Source organism: Agelaius tricolor, unplaced genomic scaffold, assembly GCF_023055355.1.
Source record: "Agelaius tricolor isolate 1412-34295 unplaced genomic scaffold, bAgeTri1.0.p SCAF_3, whole genome shotgun sequence".
In the NCBI taxonomy this organism is placed as follows: Eukaryota; Metazoa; Chordata; class Aves; order Passeriformes; family Icteridae; genus Agelaius; species Agelaius tricolor.
The window spans coordinates 15,272,752-15,292,203 of NW_027269263.1; the positions used below are offsets into that span (position 1 = coordinate 15,272,752).

The 19,452-nt window shown below is 41.1% G+C and overlaps 1 protein-coding gene across 4 annotated transcripts in view; it reads left to right on the plus strand.

Annotated features, from left to right (window-relative positions):
- Positions 1-19,452, plus strand: part of MPPED1 (metallophosphoesterase domain containing 1) — a 62,774-nt gene that overhangs the window by 26,397 nt on the left and 16,925 nt on the right. For all 4 annotated transcript variants that reach the window (XM_071422623.1, XM_071422624.1, XM_071422625.1 and 1 more), the window contains one exon: positions 4,572-4,797. In XM_071422623.1, the coding sequence (XP_071278724.1) occupies positions 4,572-4,797 (226 nt within the window). The remainder of the gene's footprint in view (positions 1-4,571; positions 4,798-19,452) is intronic.

Genomic DNA, 19,452 nt, shown 5'->3' on the forward strand with positions numbered 1-19,452 from the left:
TAAGGAGTTGTTCTGGGAGAAGAACCACTGCTGCCTGACTTTTTGGATCTTGTCTCGTAGATCTGCTGTGGGTTCCAAGTTGCCTCATTCCTTTGAAACCTCTCCTTCAGATTAGGAATTATTTACCTTAGACACTTCCAGGAAATTCAAGGGAACATAATTACCTCTGAGGTCTTTATATAGTAAATGGCTTTTCATTCTGCTGGGCAGTTTCAGATAGATATAGAGTGACAAGCAGGCAGAAGTCTAAAGCATTGTACTTCAGCAAGTTCCATATTTTCCCTAAGAAAAAAGATATCTTTTTCTAAAACTGCTAAATTAAGGGCAAGATATTGTGTCTCCAGCATTTTATTGCATATAAGGGGAGATTACAAAATGGAAAGGGGAAAATAAGGCAGGAGAGATAAAGAGTCATGTAGCCAAGAAGAAGGAAAAGGATGGGAGAAATCTCTTATCCCACATTAAGACAGAGGCTGACAGAGGTGGATGGTGGCTTGGAGCCCCATTCCAAATTGGCAGAAGGCAAAAGTTGAATGTGGCCTGAAAGAGAAAGCTCAGAAGCCCAGGGCTGAATCAGAGCCAGTGTGTTTCTGATAGGATTTTGATTTGTAAATGTTTCATTCCAAATCCAAATAGGATGAAGTGGATATAGGTTGATTATGGAGGAAAATAATTTTAGTTTCTTTCAAATTAAACATTATGAGAATTAAAAAACCCAACACTTACTTTAGGGAAAAAAAAAGAAATTTTGCCTAGAAATGAAATTTTTATTCACCCCAAAATATTTTAAATGTTCATTTTGCTTCATCTTTTTTCCCCTTGGTAATGTCAGAAAGACTGTGTGAATTTCCAGATATAACCTATTCCATCCAAGTGGTATTTTAATACAGAAAAATATTTAGGTAAAATTTTTCCAACTGATTCTAGTTGCAGTTTATGGCCAGATTAGAGGCATATTTTAGTAGAATCTTCTCAGGTGCCAAGAACAGAAGGATCCCTGGACTTTGGACAAAAGCACTTGTCTTGTTTTGGCTGGTCAAAAGAAGAGATCAGACAAAAAATGTAACTTCCCCCAAATTCATAACTTATCTTCTTTTTTTCTTTGTTTGAAATTACATCTTTGACTCCCATAGCATATGTTCTTGCAAGTGTTTCTTGGCACTCCTGAAGGGCAGATCTGTTTCTTACATGCTTCCTGCTTTTTTTTTTTCTGGGGAATTAATTTTGTCCTGGATATGTGTGCAGGATTCCTGTGACAGCCATAATTTTTCTTTAATATCATTGTATACACAGAGCTTCTGTATTAATACTGAGTTTGCTACCTGCCCACCAGCAAAGCCATATGCTAGAATCAAATGTTAATTGGTTATCAGTTGGGGATTTAGTCCTACTCATCTGCTGGATGGATAGTATGAGAAATTTACACCAGAGTTAATGGAACATACTCTCTAGACTTGTTAAATTGCCCGTCTGCCATAGACTTGTTCCATTACAATCAAAACACAAAATGAGGTTTGGATTTGTCTTAGCATTGCAGGCTCTTTACAATTCTGGTTTGTTTTCCAGTGTGGCTTGACAGGAGTCTAGAGAATCAGGGAGGATGGAAGGGACCTCTGGAGGACATTGAGTTCCACCTTTTCCTCAAAGCAGGCATGGTTAGAGACCAGAACCTTGGCCTGGTGAACTCTGAGTGCCTTTGAGGGAGGAGATTTCCCAGCTGCTCAGAGCGCCTATTTCACTTTTTTACCATCCTCATAGTAAATTTTTTTCCTTGTAGCATGTTGTCACTTGTGCCTGTTGCTGCTTGTCATGCATCTCTAAGAAGGACTTGCTCCTGCATTTACCTGGGCTCAGGTGGTTGCAGACCAGCAGCAGGGTCTACCCTGCATCTTTTCAGGGTCTGAACAGCCTCAGATCTCAGTCTCTCCTCTCATCCCAACCACCTTGGCTGCTCTCTGATAGGCTTGCCTCAGTTTCTCAGTAGCTTTCGTGTCACTGAAGAGCCCAGGATGGGACCCCACACTCCAAAGGAGGTCTCACAAGTGCTACGTGGTGGAGAAAGATCACTTCCTTTGTTCAGCTGGTTTCTGAAAACTCAGTGTGGTGATTAACACAGCCAGGGTGTCATGGCCACAAAGACTCTTTGCAGAGTCTTTTTGAGTGCAGTTACTCCATCCTGGGTGCAGCTGTGGGAATAACTGATGAACATGGAAGCATTTGAATTATCTACAATCAAGAGCTGTTGGGATAAAAAATGGAAGGACTGTGCATAGGAACACAGCCATACAACAGCTATAAGATTATGTGCCCTTGGGGATGTCCTGCTCCTAGCCAAGGAAGCCAGGGCTACAAATTGTGTAGAAATCTGTTCCTTACACATAACTTCACAACAGCAGTGCCTAGGCAGGAACAAGATTTCAAAGACTTACACCTAAGTCCGACTTCGTAATTCAAGAGCCCTCAGAGTATAAAGCAAAGCACATTCTAAAGCCTTCCAAGGAGCAAAGTTTGAACAAAACATTGCTAAATCTATGAATAAGCAGCAGAAAATACCCTGTTAGTAAAAAAATTAAGATTTGAAAGGTAGAAAGTGTAGTTAAGGAGACAAAGAAAAGGAAATAATTTTACCAAAGCCTGGTGTGGAATGAAAGAATAAAACAAACAACTGAGATGCATACTCATCAAAAACACAGTTGTTAATTGAAAAGCTGACAGACCTGTAACTACAGCAGTGCCTCTGGCCGCCACTATAATAAATGTAACTGTACATTTAGAGTAATTTGCTAATTTGCCTAAGTAACACCCACAGACAGCAACATGACATAAATACATTAGTGGAAGCAACAACTATAACCAGCTCATACAGGTTCTTGGCTGCTAGATGGATGGATCAGATGAGCTGGAAAAGATTTACCCAACAGAACAGAAATGGAGCTGGTAACGACATTGTGGGATACAGGATTTCTTTATTCCTTTAAGGCCTGAAGATGCCCCATGTTGCAGCATGTAAATAACATTTTTAACTTGTGTATGTGTGCACACACCTAGAAAGCTTGTACAGGTGGAGTACACATCTGCTAAACGCCAAGTGTTTCAGAAACTAAACAGAGAAGCCTTTCAGGTAAATCATTGAATCTTGAACATTTAACATGTAATTATAAATATCTGAAAAGAGTTTTTGGTAAATATTCTAAAGACATGTATGTATTTGATCCATAGGAAAGACTGGAACCTGTACCATCAGGTTTCCTAATACAGGTGTTCCTAGTGTTTGAAACTTGTATTTCAGAATCACCCACATCTTCATCTGGCAAAGTTGAGCCCTGTGTCACCTCCCTTAGGCTAGTGCTGTTCCGTCTTCTGTTTCCATAGCTCTGAATCACACTGTTGCATTTTATTCTGAAGTCCTACTCATGCCAACTTTTGGCATTGCATATTAACTGGTTTTTTGTGTTCTCTAAATAGCCTGCCTGCAGGTTAAGCTTGGGCCAGTGCTAAGGATTTTTATGTCATCAACAGTGCATTTCTAAAATTAAAATCCCAAAAAATTGCTGTTATGCAAGGCAGGTTTAATTTTCAGTAAAATATTTCTTTCTGGTCCCAATCTCCTCTTCTGACCGTCTTGATCCTGATACAAATTAACAGTGCAGAAACAAAGCTAATGAATGCAGCTTTGCACAGTTTCTCTCTTTGTTTCTTCCAGATGTGCTTAGGAGGTTTGTGCTGAGCTGTTTGAGACAGGCAATGCCAGCTCTCAGGGGCAGAATCCAGTGAATAACCAAATGCAGAGTCAGGTGAAAAGTTTCTGTTTCAGTGCTGCTCTCAGGAAGAGCCCACGTGTGTGGGCATATATATTCTTGCCTTCATCAGGAGGTTGTTCTAAGGTTTTTCACTAAATACGGGTTGTAAAATATTCTTGAACATGAGTCACTTTAAATTATAGTCTGCAGAGCTAAGGGAGTCACTGAGAAAATGGAGCAGGAAAAAAGCCCATGGGATAGAGGCAAAGAGTGAGATTTCACTGTGGGATGTGGATTTTTGACAGCCAAACTGAGTCCATGCCTTGCTTGAAGGCTTGATATTAATGTCAGGGCACAGACCCCTCTGGCTGACCCAAGTTCTGAGTGTCAGTACAGGCTGACAAAGACCTCAGCTCTGGGAGAAGAGAGCTGACATGATTTTATGAAGCATTACAGCTGATCTTCTTTGAACCCTAATTTCTGTCAAAGAGTTATCATCACTGTCACAGTAAATGATACTTGCAGCACAAATGGCAATTAACTAGAAGTAAATAGTAGAGCAGAAGTCTGCAGACTGGTTTTTAAGGTTGATGAGTTGAAAGTAATTTCAACACATTAATGCTAAGCATGCTAAATCATAGTGTGCCATGAAAAAGACAGTAATGTCATTTACCTGAAATCAGCAGGAATTACAATAACATGTAGTAGGGGTAGGCTCGATTGTTTCAAATATGTGAGCATATTACAGGAACCGATAACACTTTGTCTATCTGTTTGCTTTTATCAGATTTTTCATAAAACAAGTAATTTGTTTGTTTTTCACTGTTTTAGGTAGCCTGCCCTATGAATACAAGATTGTGATAGCAGGAAATCATGAATTGACCTTTGACCAGGAATTCATGGCTGACTTAATCAAGCAGGACTTTTACTATTTCCCCTCTGTTTCTAAGCTGAAGCCAGAGAGCTATGAAAATGTACAGTCTCTTCTAACAAACTGCATCTATCTTCAAGACTCTGAAGTGACGGTGAGGGGATTCAGAATATATGGCTCCCCTTGGTAAGCAGGTTTTTAAGCATACATAAAAAAAATATTGTTGATTGCTATCACATCAGCCATTTTGTCTGCATCAGCTGTATTTGAATTGCTGTGTTAGGAAGAAAAGTAACACTCACTTTGATAAAGTTTTTATATTTTCTTGTAATGAATAATTTCTGTGACAAAATAATGTACTGTACTGTGGGTATGGTTAACCAAATAATGATGGGAAAAAAAGAGAGTGTGCTCTTCAAACTCTCAGCCAGGAGCAGTTGTTTAACAGTCCATACAGGGGGCTTTTGTGTCATAAAATATATTTTCTATCCTTGGTGAATTTATTTAATTACAGGTTAATTTTATTGCAAGGGTACATTCTTTTGAAAATTTCCATCCTACAGAAAGTATTGGAGGTTCATTAGTGTGTACAGTAGTCGCTTAACTCAGCAAGCTTATTTCAGCAACTCTGAAGGTCTTTTATTGCATATCCCTCAGAATTTTACTTTCTTTTATAAAATAATAGCTTTCCTCAAGGTCTAGCTGAGCTTCTAAAATCAACAACTCAGTGGCAGCTTAATATTTCATGGATTTTGCTCTACTGCATAGTGATCACTTAGAACCCTTGACAGTATTGAAGGCAAATGGACTTCGGTTCCTGACTTCCCTGTATGTGCTGCTTCTGTGTCTCTTACTAATGTCCCATTCCTGTTTATTATTTCTGCTGATGGGCCTGTAAATTGGATCTTTTATGAGCATTTGGTACATGTTTAAAATAAGTAAAAATGTATTTTAAAAGGCAGGGTTTTAAGGGAATATATTATTCTTCCTTTTAACATCACATCAGGCTGAAATGTAGCAAACAAGTTGTCAAACCTGATGCATATACCCTGATGTGAATTTTCAGTGTGAATAAACTGTGAAATCTCTTGGATTTTTTTTTCTTTTTTAATGAAAATTGGCTTTTTCCCATTTGGTTACTTGAGATGGGTGTTAATTTTGTCTGAGCTTATTATTCTGCATTTGTCTAGATTAGTTTCTCTCTTAAATGCACCCTTCTCTTTCTCCCTTTCAGACTTCCAGATCTTTCTGGTTTTTTTTTAACCTACCAACCTGCTGTTTTATAGTTCATCTTCCTCTTGTGTGTACAATGTATGCAGTCAATGTGCATTTTACTTAATTTTCCAAATTATTTGGGAAGATGTTAGATGGTATCAGTCCCAATATTAACTCCTGAGAAATGCCACTTGGCATCTTTTCCCATTTTGATGTTCAACTGTAAATACTGTAATTATGCTCTGTTTACAATATGTCTGGCAACCTCATGTCTTCATTGCAGTGTTGGTAACCAGGCACCATATTTCCAGTGTCAGTAATAATTTTCCAGGCAGTGAAGTACCAAAAGTTGCATGGAAGTCTAGAGAAATGAAATTAAAACAAAATACTATATATAAAGTAGCACTATGTAGAAGCTAAAGAGAACCACTTGAACTTTCTGTGTGTGATTAGATCTGCAAAAACCTGTTGAGAAAACCTTTAGTTCACCCACTAACCCATAAATAATGTTTCTGTAAAATCAGCTCTACCACATTCCCTTTGTGACAAATCCTGTCACTCTGCACAAGTTGCCTGAGCTATCTGCCATGATCTGTCCTTCAAATAAAAAGAATGCTCTTCATCTCTTCTGCAACTCCAGGTCATAGCTACACTTCCACATTCCATGTTTTACAATGCTGCTAAATCATCTCCCACCCCTTTATGGTCCAGGAAGTTGAGTGTTGTGAGGTCTCCTGAAGATATTTGCTTTCTCCATCTGGGAAGGAGTCTTGATGAAAGTCTTCCAGCCAAACTGAGTTTTTTTGCTAGCTATTGAGCAAGGCAGAATCAAGTTTCCACGCCAATTGATGACATGTCCAGTGGAAACATCAACAGTAGCAATAAAAGCCCTTCATCAATCTATCAGGGCAGCAGATGCAGAGTCCCATCAGCCAGGTCACCAGTCAGAAAGCTTGGGAAGACAAACAGCTCTTGTGTGGGGGGTTTGACTAGCTGCTGCTGGATTTCAGGCTGCGGTACACTCCTGTGCTTAGTGAGCACCACTGTTCTTTGGCATTTCTATTGCTATACTTAGTTTGCCCCAAAAGGAGAGTTTTGTCATATCCTCTCTGGGAAATCAATCTCGGTTTCTTTCTACATCATAGTAATGTCATCTCTAAAAAGATACAGAAATTTGCTGAACTTTACATAGTGAATATTTTTTTTTAACTAGTATTAAAAAGCTTGTCCATTATAAAGAAAATATATATGAACATAGTCAAGACTGTCCACTAGAAAATATTTATGAACAAAGTCAAGAGTTCACAATTTTAAGTTCTTTAAGGTCTCAGAACTCCATAAGAAAGTCAAATTTCATGCAGTTGCTTGTCTAATATCCTAAAATAATTTTCTTTTTCTGTTTTAAAAATATGCACTTAAACTTTCCATTTCTAGTTGCAGCACTGACCTTCTGTCTTACATCACCTTTTGCAGAAATAATTAGAAGCTAGAGATATCCCTCATTCATAAAACATGTTGATCAATAGTTGCAAAGTATTTTGAGAACACTGGAGTAAGGTCTGAATTAAAGCCAAGCAGCATTAACTTAGTGTCTTTTACCTGTAGCCATCTGCATTTTTATATATAACCTGTACACATTAGATTATACTTCTATTTAAAATATTTTAGTTGCAAATTCAACCATGAGAGCTTCATTGGTTTGTATAACATGCCAGTCTCTAAGGTCTTTTAAATATGTACCATTTGTGTGTGGTTAAATATTTTTAATAGCACTTGGTATTTTGTCCTCTATTATTATATAAAACCAAGTGGTTATTTTTAATTACACAGAAGAAATGGGACAATGTTTTGTCTCAGAAACCAATGCTCTAACTCTCCTGGGCTCCAAGGACAAGAATTCAAGTGCCAGATTAAGCCTCTACTTGCTAACAAAAATTTAACTGTCTTAATTGTTAATTACACAAGTATTATCATTGAGCAGGGAACAGCCATTTTGAAATGCCACTTGCAATGCACAAAAGCAGCTACTTAGGAATTAGTACTTGCAAAAGCCATATCTTGGACAGTGGATTATCAGGATAGATGATAAGGAGGAGAACTGTGAAAACATTCATGAGAAACTCAGGAATACCAAGACTTCAAATGTGTCCAGAGCAATGCTGAATGGGTAGCTGTTTGGCCTAGGGGCATGATGCTTCTCACAGTGCTTTTGGCTGCCAGATCTGAATGGATGAGCAGGGCACCAGTAAGAATGCAATGTGTTTCAAAGAATCCCAGGATGGCTCAGGCTGGAAAGGACCACAGTGGGTCACTGGTCCCACCTCTCTGCTCCAGCAGGGCCATCCCACAGCACAGGATTGTGTCCAGAGGGGTCTGGAATATCCCCAGTGAGGAGACTCCACACCCTCTCTGGGCAATCTGTTCAGTGCTCGGTCGCTGCCTAGGACAGAAGTTCTGCCTCATGCCCAGATGGAACCTCCTGGGCTCAGTCCCTGCCCGTTCCTCTGGTGCCATTGCTGGGCCCCTGGAGCAGAGCCTGGGCCCTGCTCGGAGCCCTCCCTGCAGGCAGGGACACCCAGGGCTGAGGGCCCCTCTCAGCTGGGGCTCCTCTCCAGGCTGGACAGCCCCAGCTCCCTCAGCCTTTCCCTGCCAGAGATGCTCCAGGCCCCAAATCATCTCTTCAGCCTCCACTGGCCCCAGTCCAGGAGCTCCATGTCCCTCCCGTGCTGAGGAATCCAGGACTGGACACAGCACTCCAGATGTGCCTCCCAGGGCTGGACAGAAGGGCAGGATCACTCCCTGACCTACTGGCAATGCTCTTCTTAGTGCACTTCCTTCAGTACAGCCCAGATGTTAGGAACTGTTGGCTCTTCTTCAGTATAAAGGATGGACACCTTGATTTATTTTTGCAAAAACAAGTCACAGGAAAATGCACTCGGTTTTCATCCCAGAAAAACCCAGGGCATAGCCAGAACATATTCACAGACCTGGAAACAATCTTGTGCACACACCAGCTGTAGTTGCTGTGAATGTAAAAGAGAAGACTTTAGTTCCTCAATAACATTTGCTGTAAAGTGGAAAGCTTCTAGTTGAAAAGTACTTTTAAACTCCCCTTTTGTTCTGAATTGTTATGAAGATAAGACAAACTGGAAGATAGAATAACTCAAATAATTCTGTGTAATAATTCCATATAATGTACTTGGGACTGTTAAGATTCCCAAGGATGAAGCCATTTTCTAGAGGGTTTTAATTTACTTTTCAGTAAGTTATAGAAGTAAAAATATAGCCAGTAGGAACACCAGAGAGGTGGCAGAGAAAACACCCTTAAGTGTTTCCAAGACTTGGTGGTCATGGCTGACCAGATCTAGTGGTGGTGAGAGGTAGTGAGTGGTAGGTTGGACAGGAGATCTCCAGAAGTCCTTTAGTCCTTTTTGAGCCATCTTTCTGTGATTCAGTCAATCCCACTATGGAACTAGAACTGTGTGTGAGGCAGACACCTGAAATGGGCAAGTATCAACAAAGGCCTTTGCAACAGGGAGTTTGCTGTTGTTATCACACTCACTACAAGCAGTAGATGGTCCTAACAGGTGGTTCAGAAGTCAGGAAGCTGGGATAACAGTGGAAGTTTGAATTTGGATTTGAAGCAGAAGGTCTTTGTCATCAGACAGCGTTATCAGATAGGGTATTAACTCTATGATGGCATCATTCATGGAAAAATACTAAGAATTTATTAGTGAGTATTTGAGTTACAGATTTTCAGCCTTCTATTGTAGTTCATCACTCCTCCCTCAGTACTATGTTGCAGGTAAGAGTTTTAGTATTAGCCACAGCTTGAAGATAGACTCTACCATCCACTCTTGTTTCTGTAACTGCCAAAGATTTTAATTGCACAATTACACACTCTGTTTGCACAAAAAGACCTGATGCATTCAGTGCACAAGATCTGCTGTGTTTGCTGAACAAGTCCACTGTATATTAATCCTTTTACAGTTCTTATTTAGAAATGCCCTGTAAAAAACAAATGCCTATAAAGGTGCATGTGCAATTATGTATGGAAATGAGAACAGGTCTCTGAGGTTTGTAGAAAAGATGTACATCTGCTAAAGGACTGTGTGTATGTTTTGATCTTGTAGAAAATGGTGAGTGGCCTTTCTGTTAAGAAGTGGATGATTGTGCATTAGTGACAGGATAAGAGTACACATTTTACTTGATGGTGCAAAAGAAATACAAGTAGCAGAAGGAGAAGATCTTCTTCTAGCTTTCCATAATAGTTGTAAGCAGATGTGTACAGCTGCAGGAGAAACTTTGGTCCTTCTGCTTTCAAACAGGCATGCAAGGTGGCAGGAGAGCATGTTATCTCTTTCGGCACTTTTTTTCCATTTTCCACCATGTGGGAAAGGAAGGGACAATTGCAACTCTCTTTGCAAATCTATGACAGTTTCATTATTCTAAATGACATATTGGTCTGGATAACTTAAAGAAGCCCTTTTGGATGAGATTGCCTCCAGACTCTATCCAGAGTGGATTTTTACTTGGCTTCCATTTTCTGGAGGGATCTATTCCTGTGAAACAGAACCTCATTTTTCTTTTTGCAGAACTAAATTTTTTTTCTAGTGTATATGTATTCTCATTTCCTCCTTCGTTAAAGGCCTTCTGAACTCCAGAAACTCTTAATTTCCCAGTCAGGGAAGATGTGAGAGCAAATATTAATGTCAGCCTAGAAAGGCATTTGTGACCATTTGTCCTGCAGTGACAGATGCCTGGGCTGGACTCCTGGGGTTTTGTAGGTTCCCTCCAATGGAGCGTTGATTAGATTTGGCCTGGCATGTTTACACATGGATCAACAGCTTTGGTGCCACATTATTTTTCCAAAATTGGGAACTGAGGGAAGAAAGTTAAGGTATGTGGGAAGCAGTTTCTTTCTGTTCAAGTCTTGTTTTTACTGAGTTTAGCAAACTGGCTGAGGCCCATCCCGTGAGCTCTGGCTTCATCAGAGAAGATGGATTAATTCCTTCCAGTCTAAAGAACATCAGCATGTAGGTTGCATTAGTATTAGCCCAAAGCAGCCTTGACAGGAACCTTATTCTCCAAATCATCATCCCCCTTTGGCTGGAGAGCTGGAAATTGGTTCCAACCTGTTGTTCCTTTCTTGGTGCACTGCAGTTGTCTGGACTATTCCAGCCAAGTGTCTTTACTCAAGTTGCGCATCCAGTGTGGATGCACAACTCTTGTCTCAGTTGTTATTTTCTTGTCTGATTTGTGTTTTATCACAGAGTAGGTGACTTTGTTATTTGACTCCTTGTCAAATGTTCTCTTTCTTCTTTTTGTGTGTGCGTGCACATGTGCACATGCACTTTCCATAGAAAGGCTGGTAACTTCCACGTGTAATCAAAACAGTTTCAAAGAGCATGCAAAGGGCCAAACTGAGGCAGCCTTATTTTGGTTCCACATAGACTCCAGGCCTAAGTCTCCATTTCAGTGCCTTCCTCCTCCATCTTTTCAAGAACAGCTTTTCACTCCTCACTGAACTAATTTTCCATCAGCAAAGATTTATAGATTCATTTCATGAGAGGGACATGCTTTCATTTTGCCAGTGATAGATCACCTAATGTTTACTTTCTGGGACCTTGTACAAATTTTTAGTCATTGAGGTGAACATCAATTAAAATGCAACTGTATTAAAATAATATATTGACTTCATTTAACATAATAAACCTCCCAAGCTGGGAGTGTGGCTTCCATATAGAGCAGCAGCAGCAGCTCAAGGTGTTACACTGTGGGTTCCACTCCCCAGAATTCACAGAAAAAACTTCTGCCTCAAAGTGACCATTCCAATTCTTAGTTCTTTCAAATCAAAAAACCTATTTATCATCTTCCACATAACAAAAATATATAGGGAATCAAATGTTTCATTACTGGACAAAACCATACTAGATGTTTTTCTTAGTAAAATACTTGATCCTTTTATGCTCTTTTTGTGCTGCACTCTCACTTGGTCAAAAGATAAAAATACAAATAACTGAAGTGCACTTGCTTCTGTACTGTTTCCTGAGGAAAATTCCCTCTAAAACACTTCCAAACTTCAGATTAAGATTTCTGAGCAGGTGGTTTGTTTCCATGTTTGCTACAGTTTTGTTTGGATGGATGCAGAAATCCTGGATGTGGATTAATTATAGACTGCTGGATTTTGGCTGCTCAGAAATGTTTTAAAAGTGGTAGATGTGCCCTGATTGTTAAAGTTGGGAACTATTTGGAGTTGTTTTAATTAGTGACTTTGAGGCAGGCAATAGAAGTGAGTAATTTAGGTAGACTTGACATGGTTCTTGAAAAAAATGAAAGTCGTCAATGGGAATAATAGACTCTACTCCCTATTTAGAAATGAGGCATCTCAGGTTTCAGAAAGTTTTGAGAGAAGTTTGGCATCTAAGTCTACCTGATGTTGCTGTTTTACTATGGTGAGAATGCTGAAGATATTTTATTTCAGGCATTCGGTATAAGGTAGGTAAGATGTGACAGATGTGTAAGAAATAGCAACATGTTCAGAAGAGAAAAGTTCATCATCCTTTTAAAATATATTATCAGTCTGAGGCACATAGATACAGGTTTAATTGTATTTTAACAGAATGCTGGAGGGATATTTTTTATTTCCTCTTTCATACTTACAAGAAGCCATTTTCCATTTTGGAAGTGGTGCTTCTAAAACTACTTAAAACCACACTGCACTTGTAGTTTAGTCTGCAGCATATGGAAGATCATAAGCATGGTTTTTCCTGCAAAATTATTTTTATCTATTGAGCTCAGCTGTTCAGGGAAAGTGGTGTGGAAAACTGAGCAATACTGAACTTCTGGAATGTGAAAGGTCTTCCAGTGGCAGAAAGTGAGATTTAACATCCTGGCTGCTTTAGCATCAGGAACAGATCACTGGATCATTTTTCTCCTTATTTTTTCTTTTGTTTAACAACAACAACAAAAAATAGCTTAAATTGGTGCATTTGATGTGATAAATTTGTCTTGGAAAGCGTTTCATTTTCTGCATGACTTGAAAATACAGGAGATGTGAATGTCATTCAGCAGGCTCTGAGTATACAGGTGCTACTGCTTGTGTGAGCAATCATACTGAATTCAGGAGAGGTCTTTTTAATGAATGCTTCCATACAAATTAAGTGACTGAAATGAATTAGCAAGAATCATTAACATTTCTGAAAAAAGTGCATGGAAGAAAATAAAAATTTGTTGATTCCAAGTGAATTTTCTATAGCATGTTGAACGAGTATAGTTGTTATTAACTATATAAACTCCGCAGTAGATATGTGAACAAATGAAAATGTAGACTGAACTACACCTATTGTAGTCCATAAATACCATCACAGTCAAACCAATAAATTCTAGTTATTAGGTATTCCTGAATCACAGCAGTTTAGAATATAGTTTTTTTAATTCTTTTCTTTTTGATGAACATTCCAGAAAATGTTTTCTCTCAAATAAAATTTCTTCTCAGCATTCCCTGGGGCTGAGGAGTCTGGAACAGTTGAATCCCAGAGCATCACAACAGAGGAAAATCAGTACTTTAGACACCTCTTGCCTGTTGTGTATTAGGGATATGGACCAGTTCCTTAACACATTTCACTGTGACCTCTTGCAGGGGGAGTTTAAGCAGTAACTTAACTGCTTAAACTGCTTTAATGAAGCCAAAAGTACTTTGCATCCACTTTGCAGTAGAGCTCTTCCACCGTGTCTGTACAAGTGTGCAGGACACACACATGCACGTATGCTGAATATAGACCAGAAATTATGTTGATTTCAACATAACAATTTTGGGCAAATACTATTTCTTGTAATGTCTGAACATTTTGTGTGGCTTTGGATATCTTCATGTGAGTGGAGATTTGCATTTACTTGCTTTTTGATGTTCCTCGCTTTAGTTAAATTTGAGAGCAGTTGAAAAATATATTGCTTTAGTTTAATTAGCTTGGTAGGGAAAAGTCCTTTCTTGGGCAGTAATTATTAGTTGTATATTATTAAAAGGAAGTAGTTCATGTTCAGTTACTTAGCAGAAATAATTGAATCTTCTGATCCAGTAAACTAGCTCACTTTGGATTCAGCTGGTTTTTAATTTAAGACCTGTAGAAGAGGAGACCTGTAATCTCACTATCGGGAATTGGCTTCACTTTCCTGCAGTCCATAAACCACAAGAGTGAAATTGCTATCCCCCACAGCAGTTTTCTCTTTATTTTTCACATTTGCTTGAAAGTTTAATTTTATGAGACAGAGCTGATTTTAAAGTTTAAAGTGCTTTTTTGTTGTTGTTGTTTTGCTGCTTTCCCCTTCATTTTTTTTCTCCATGAACAAAAGGACTACCAGTTCTATCTGTAGTCTGAGCTGTAGTCCCAGACAGCAGCAATTTCAGGATATTTCAAAGATGTAAACACAGTTGGGCACTGTGATGAGCCCCTTGGCAATATTCCAAGAGAAACACAAATAGCCAACTAGTTTGGAGTGGGTCTATGTGGAGCTGATTCTCAGCTGGAGTAGCTTGGCAGTGCTCCACCAGCTTTCGAGCCATTTACACCTGGTGAGAATCAGCCTCCCTACTCCGTGGTAGCTTGTATGTGTGCATTTTCCCCAGGTTTTAACACAGTAAAGGTGTTACTACATCAAGAAGGAAATGGTGGCTCTACATGAAGAAGTGTAAATAGAGCCACTGGCACAGAAACTAATTGTAACAAAGCCATCTGAATTCTGTCATGGTTTGACACTGGCACAATGCCAGTGCCTCCATGAAGATACCCTCTCTCTGGTAGCTGCTGTGAGATGTGACCAGGAATAAGCAAAGCAGGCTCTTACTTAGGGAAGAAAGAAAACAAATTTTATTAACTACACTACGACTATAGATAAAAGGAACACACACACAGGGAAAATGAAAACTTTACAAATACATTTCCTCCTCCCCCTACTAAATTTCCAACACAATACATCTATTCTTCAAATCACCAACTCTTAGTCTAGAACTACCTTTCAAACAATCAATCTTCAGTTCATCAAGAGGAGAGGAGTCCTTCTTGTACCATGGGCTTCCCCTGGAAACACAGTCAAAGCTTCGTGTGTTTCCGTGTCACTCATGGCACCGCCCGGAGAACATCTGCCGTCGTGACCTCTTCCTTTTCATGTCCAGTGCTCTCACCACTGAACACGGACCAGAGCTGCTTCTAGGGTTGTCTTTTTAAGGATGCTCTGTCCCGATCCAAAAAAGGCACAGTCTCTCCTTTAGGACACCTGTCCCCCCCATATTTTTTCACCCCCTGGGGCCAAGGGGCATTAACACTGAACTTTCTTGGTTCTGTGGCCATTGCCTCCCCCTAGAATGCAGTCTCTGTGTCACAAGGAACATAGTTCTGTCCATGGCTATACAAAAAGAGTCTAGCAAAAGCTACTCCATCATCTCTTCCTACTAGGGTTCTTCTCTATTCTTCCACTATTTCTCACTCACCCAGACCTCTCTCACACTTGCACATTCCTTCCTCATCTTCTACTTTATCTTCCAGGAGAGGTCAATGATCTGTAAAGTTCTCATTCTCTGAAAAGGGGTTAAAAGCTCCTACAAGTGGCCGGCTGAACCCCCCCCTTCCTCTCCGTCCCAGCCGTGCTGCCGGCACAGGCCCATGTTTATCAAGCTTCAAGGTTACAGTCTCAGGCAGCGGCTCTTTCTCTCTCTCTCTGTGTCTCTCGGGGGGGGGCTGCCCGATGACTCCCGGTGTCTCTCTCTCTCTCTCTTCCACCCTTCCACCCCGGGGCTCAGGCCTACCTCTCCCGGCCACATGGCTTCTCCCCTCCCCCTGCCCAGCCAGCAGCTGGGCCGGGGGACAGACCCGAACTCTTTCGGAAACCCAAAAGGACCCTCCCAGGGGAGAGCTCTGCTTTTAACCCCGTGTTCTCAGAGGCGTGTCCATGTCCTAAATGGCCAGGTTAAATGCCAATATTTAAGCCTGAATATCCATTGGCCCAAAACACAGCATCCCAAAAAACACATTTCCTGTCAAACCACCACATTTCTTTCTCTTTTCCCTGACTGGATTTTAAGGGGAAAAGTATTTTACCACTTGTGAAATTGTTTTAACATCAGAACACTTCCTGTGAAATTGCTGTTCATAAATTATTTCATTTAATAAATTAGCATTGTTTAAAATGAATTAAAATGAGGATTTTTCTTCACCACTAAGAAAACAGAGAAAATTGGAAGCAATCATAGAATTGTTTAGGTTTGTTTAGGGAAAGGCCTCTAAGATCAGGTCCAAACATAAAACAAGCACTGCCAGGGCCAACACTAAACCCTGTCCCTAAGATCTACACATCTTCTCCAGGACTGGTAACTCAACCACCTCCTTGGGCAGCCCCTTCCAGTGCCCAGAGCACTGAGTGGCACGTCCAGTCTTTCCTTGGATGGGGACAGGGACTCAACCACCTCCCTGGGCAGCCCCTTCCAGTGCCTGAGCACCCTTTCCATGACAAAATTCCTCCTGATATCCAACCTGAACCTCTCCTGGCACAGCTTGAGGCCATTTCTTCTCATCCCATCATTTGTTCCCTGGGAGCAGAGCCCAATCCCCCCCAGCTGTCCCCTCCTGTCAGAGAGTTGTGCAGAGCCAGAATGGTCCCCCTGAGCCTCCTTTTCTCCAGGCTGAGCGCCCCCAGCTCCCTCAGCCCCTCCTGGTGCTCCAGACCCTTCCCCAGCTCCGTTCCCTTCTCTGGACACGCTCCAGCCCCTCAATGTCCATTTCCTGTCCTGAGGTTCCCAGAAGTGCCCCAGGATCTGAGGTGTGGCCCCAGCAGTGCCAGCCCAGGGCACAGTCACTGCCCTGGCCCTGCTGCCACACCATGGCTGGCACAGCCCAGGTGCCATTGGCCTCCTTCACCCCTGGGCACACCTGGCTCCTGTCCAGCCGCTGTCCCCAGCACCCCCAGGGCCTTTCCCAGCTTTCCAGCCCCTCTGCCCCAGCCTGGAGCTGCAGGGGGTTGGTGTGACCCAAGGCAGGATCGGGTCCTTGGCCTTGTGGAATCTCAGAGCACTGGCCTGGGCCCATGGATCCAGCCTGTCCAGATCCCTCTGGAGAGCCTTCCTGCCCTCCAGCAGATCCACACTCCCACCCAGCTGTGTGCTGTCCATGAACTGACTGGGTGTGACCTCGATCCCCTTGTCCAGATCATCAGTGAAGACATTAAACAGGACTGGCCCCAGAGCTGAGCCCTGGGGACCCCGCTGGTGCTGGCCCCACCCGGATGTGGCTCCATTCCCCACCAGCTCAGTTTTATACCCAGTGAAGCACGGCCCACCCAGGCCGTGAGCAGCCAGTGTCCCCAGGAGAATGTGTGGGAGACAGTGTCAAAGGCTTTCTAAAGTCCAGGGAAACACAACCACCTTTCCTTCATCTGCTGAGGGGGTCACCCTGTCACAGTAGGAGCTGGGTGGGTGAAGCAGTAGCTGTCTGTCCCAAACCCACCTTGGCTGAAGCTGATTCCCTGGTTGTCCTGCATGTGGTAACACTCAGCTCTTAGGTGGATCCCCATCCAGCCCCATTGACTTGGGTGTGCCTCAGTGTCAGTGGTGTAGCAGTCACTGACTCTTTCCCCCTGGATTATGGGGCTCCATTCTGCTCCCTGTCCTTGTCTTCCAGCTCAGGGGCTCTGTACAATGAGAACAACCAGTCTGACTGTTACAGAGTGAGGCAGAGAAAGCATTGAGTACCTCAGCCTTTTCCTCAGTCCTTGTCACCATGTTTCCCCCTGTATCCAATAAAATATGGAGATTCTCCTTGGCAATCCTTTTGTTGCTGATGTATTTATTTTTTTACTGTCTTTAACATCAGTAGGCAGATTAGGCTCTATTTGGGAATTGGCCCTTCTACTTTTTTCCCTGCATAACCCACAACATCCTTGCAGTCCTCTTGTGTTTCTTGTCCTTCTTCAGAAGGTCCTAATTGCCCTTTTTCAGACAAAGCTTTCCAGATATTACAACACAGGGTTGCACCTATGCGTGTCAAATATTTCTAATTGTGTAATCTACATCAGATAAGTACATTTTTAAGGTATCTCAGATTCCTAGATAGCTGAAGGATAGCTGTTAAACATGTACATTTTTTGTATAGAAAGCCATATTACAGCAGTTTGTTTCCACCATTGCACTGTGGATTGACTTTAGGCGTGTGGGAAAACGTAAATATGGAATTTAGGATTGCTTGGATTTTGTTCACTTCGGGTAGACACATGGCATATGAACTATCAGTATGTGCTTTTTTTAAACAAGAAGTAAGTTCATCTGTTGCTAGATTGGAAACATTATTAATAATACACTTAATGCATATCTGCACACATGTTGCATTAATTTATTAGTTTTGGAAGCGTTTTCATGCTTGTTTAAATCAAAATGCATTTGAATTTTCTAAGTAAAAGAAGGTAAAAAAAATTAAAAGGGAGGAAAATCAGAAAAGAACTGGGAGACAGTTAGTCCATATGGCCTGATCACTCCTGGTATTTTGAGACAAGAATGTAAACCTGGCGAATTACTAGAGGGAGTAACTCTTGGGCCTGACTGTAACTGGGGGGCTCAGTAACTCAGTGGCTACTGTGAGAGCCTTTTTTGTTGTTTCTCAGGGCACCTATTGCATATGCTACATATTTTAGTCATTTTTCATCTGAGAGAGCCCCTAAAAGGGGTATTCCATCTCCTCAGGTGGCCAACACCTGCAGTGTCTTAGCAGACTACAACAAACACCAGCTAGCTGGAAGTGAGGAAGAACATTCTTTTTCTTCAGCTGTCTGGGCATCTGACAGTGAATAACCATAAAGATGCCATGCATAGATGGGCATCAATTTTTTTTTTCCTTCTGGGTTGGCCCCTCCTTGGCAGGTTTTACATTGAAAATGAGATGGTGACTGAAAACAGAGGGGCAGTTAGTTTCTCTCCTAACCCTTCTTTCTGTGGCTGCCAGCTATCAGTATCTCAAATATGGGCTGGATAACCTGGCTGTTTCTATAGTTTTACATCTTGAGAATTCAAGAGACTGGGGGAACAGGCTCTGAGACATCAAGAACTCAAGACCTCATCTCTGCATCAAATCCCTAAGACTGTTCTGAAAGTCTGTATGGTTCTACGTCTGCACCCTCAGCATTGCATCTTTTGACTAATTATTCCAAATTAGTTTCTACCTTTGTTTGCTTTATTATTTTTAAAAAATATCAGATGGAGTATAATCATTTGCTTTCCAGAAGAATGAGATAAACTATCTGCATTTGGTACTGGCATATTTTAAATTCAGTCTTTCATTAATTTTCCTCCTTACCTGTTACCTTCTTGTTTTCTTATTATGAAGATAAAGTAGATTTCATTTTATTTTTCATTGTTTTATAACAGATTAATGTTTAGAAATGATCAGTTCCTATTAGTCATAGCTCATTCTTTCTTCTTTGCAGTCAGAGCTGTATGAAATCCTTTACTAAACAAAAGATGAATGATTTCATGTGTAACTCGAATTGCAAGAGAAATAATTACTGACAAAGGGCCATATTCAGATTTTTATCCTTCTTTCCTTTTGTGAAAACAATAATTTAATTTGATTCAGAGTTCCAAGAGTG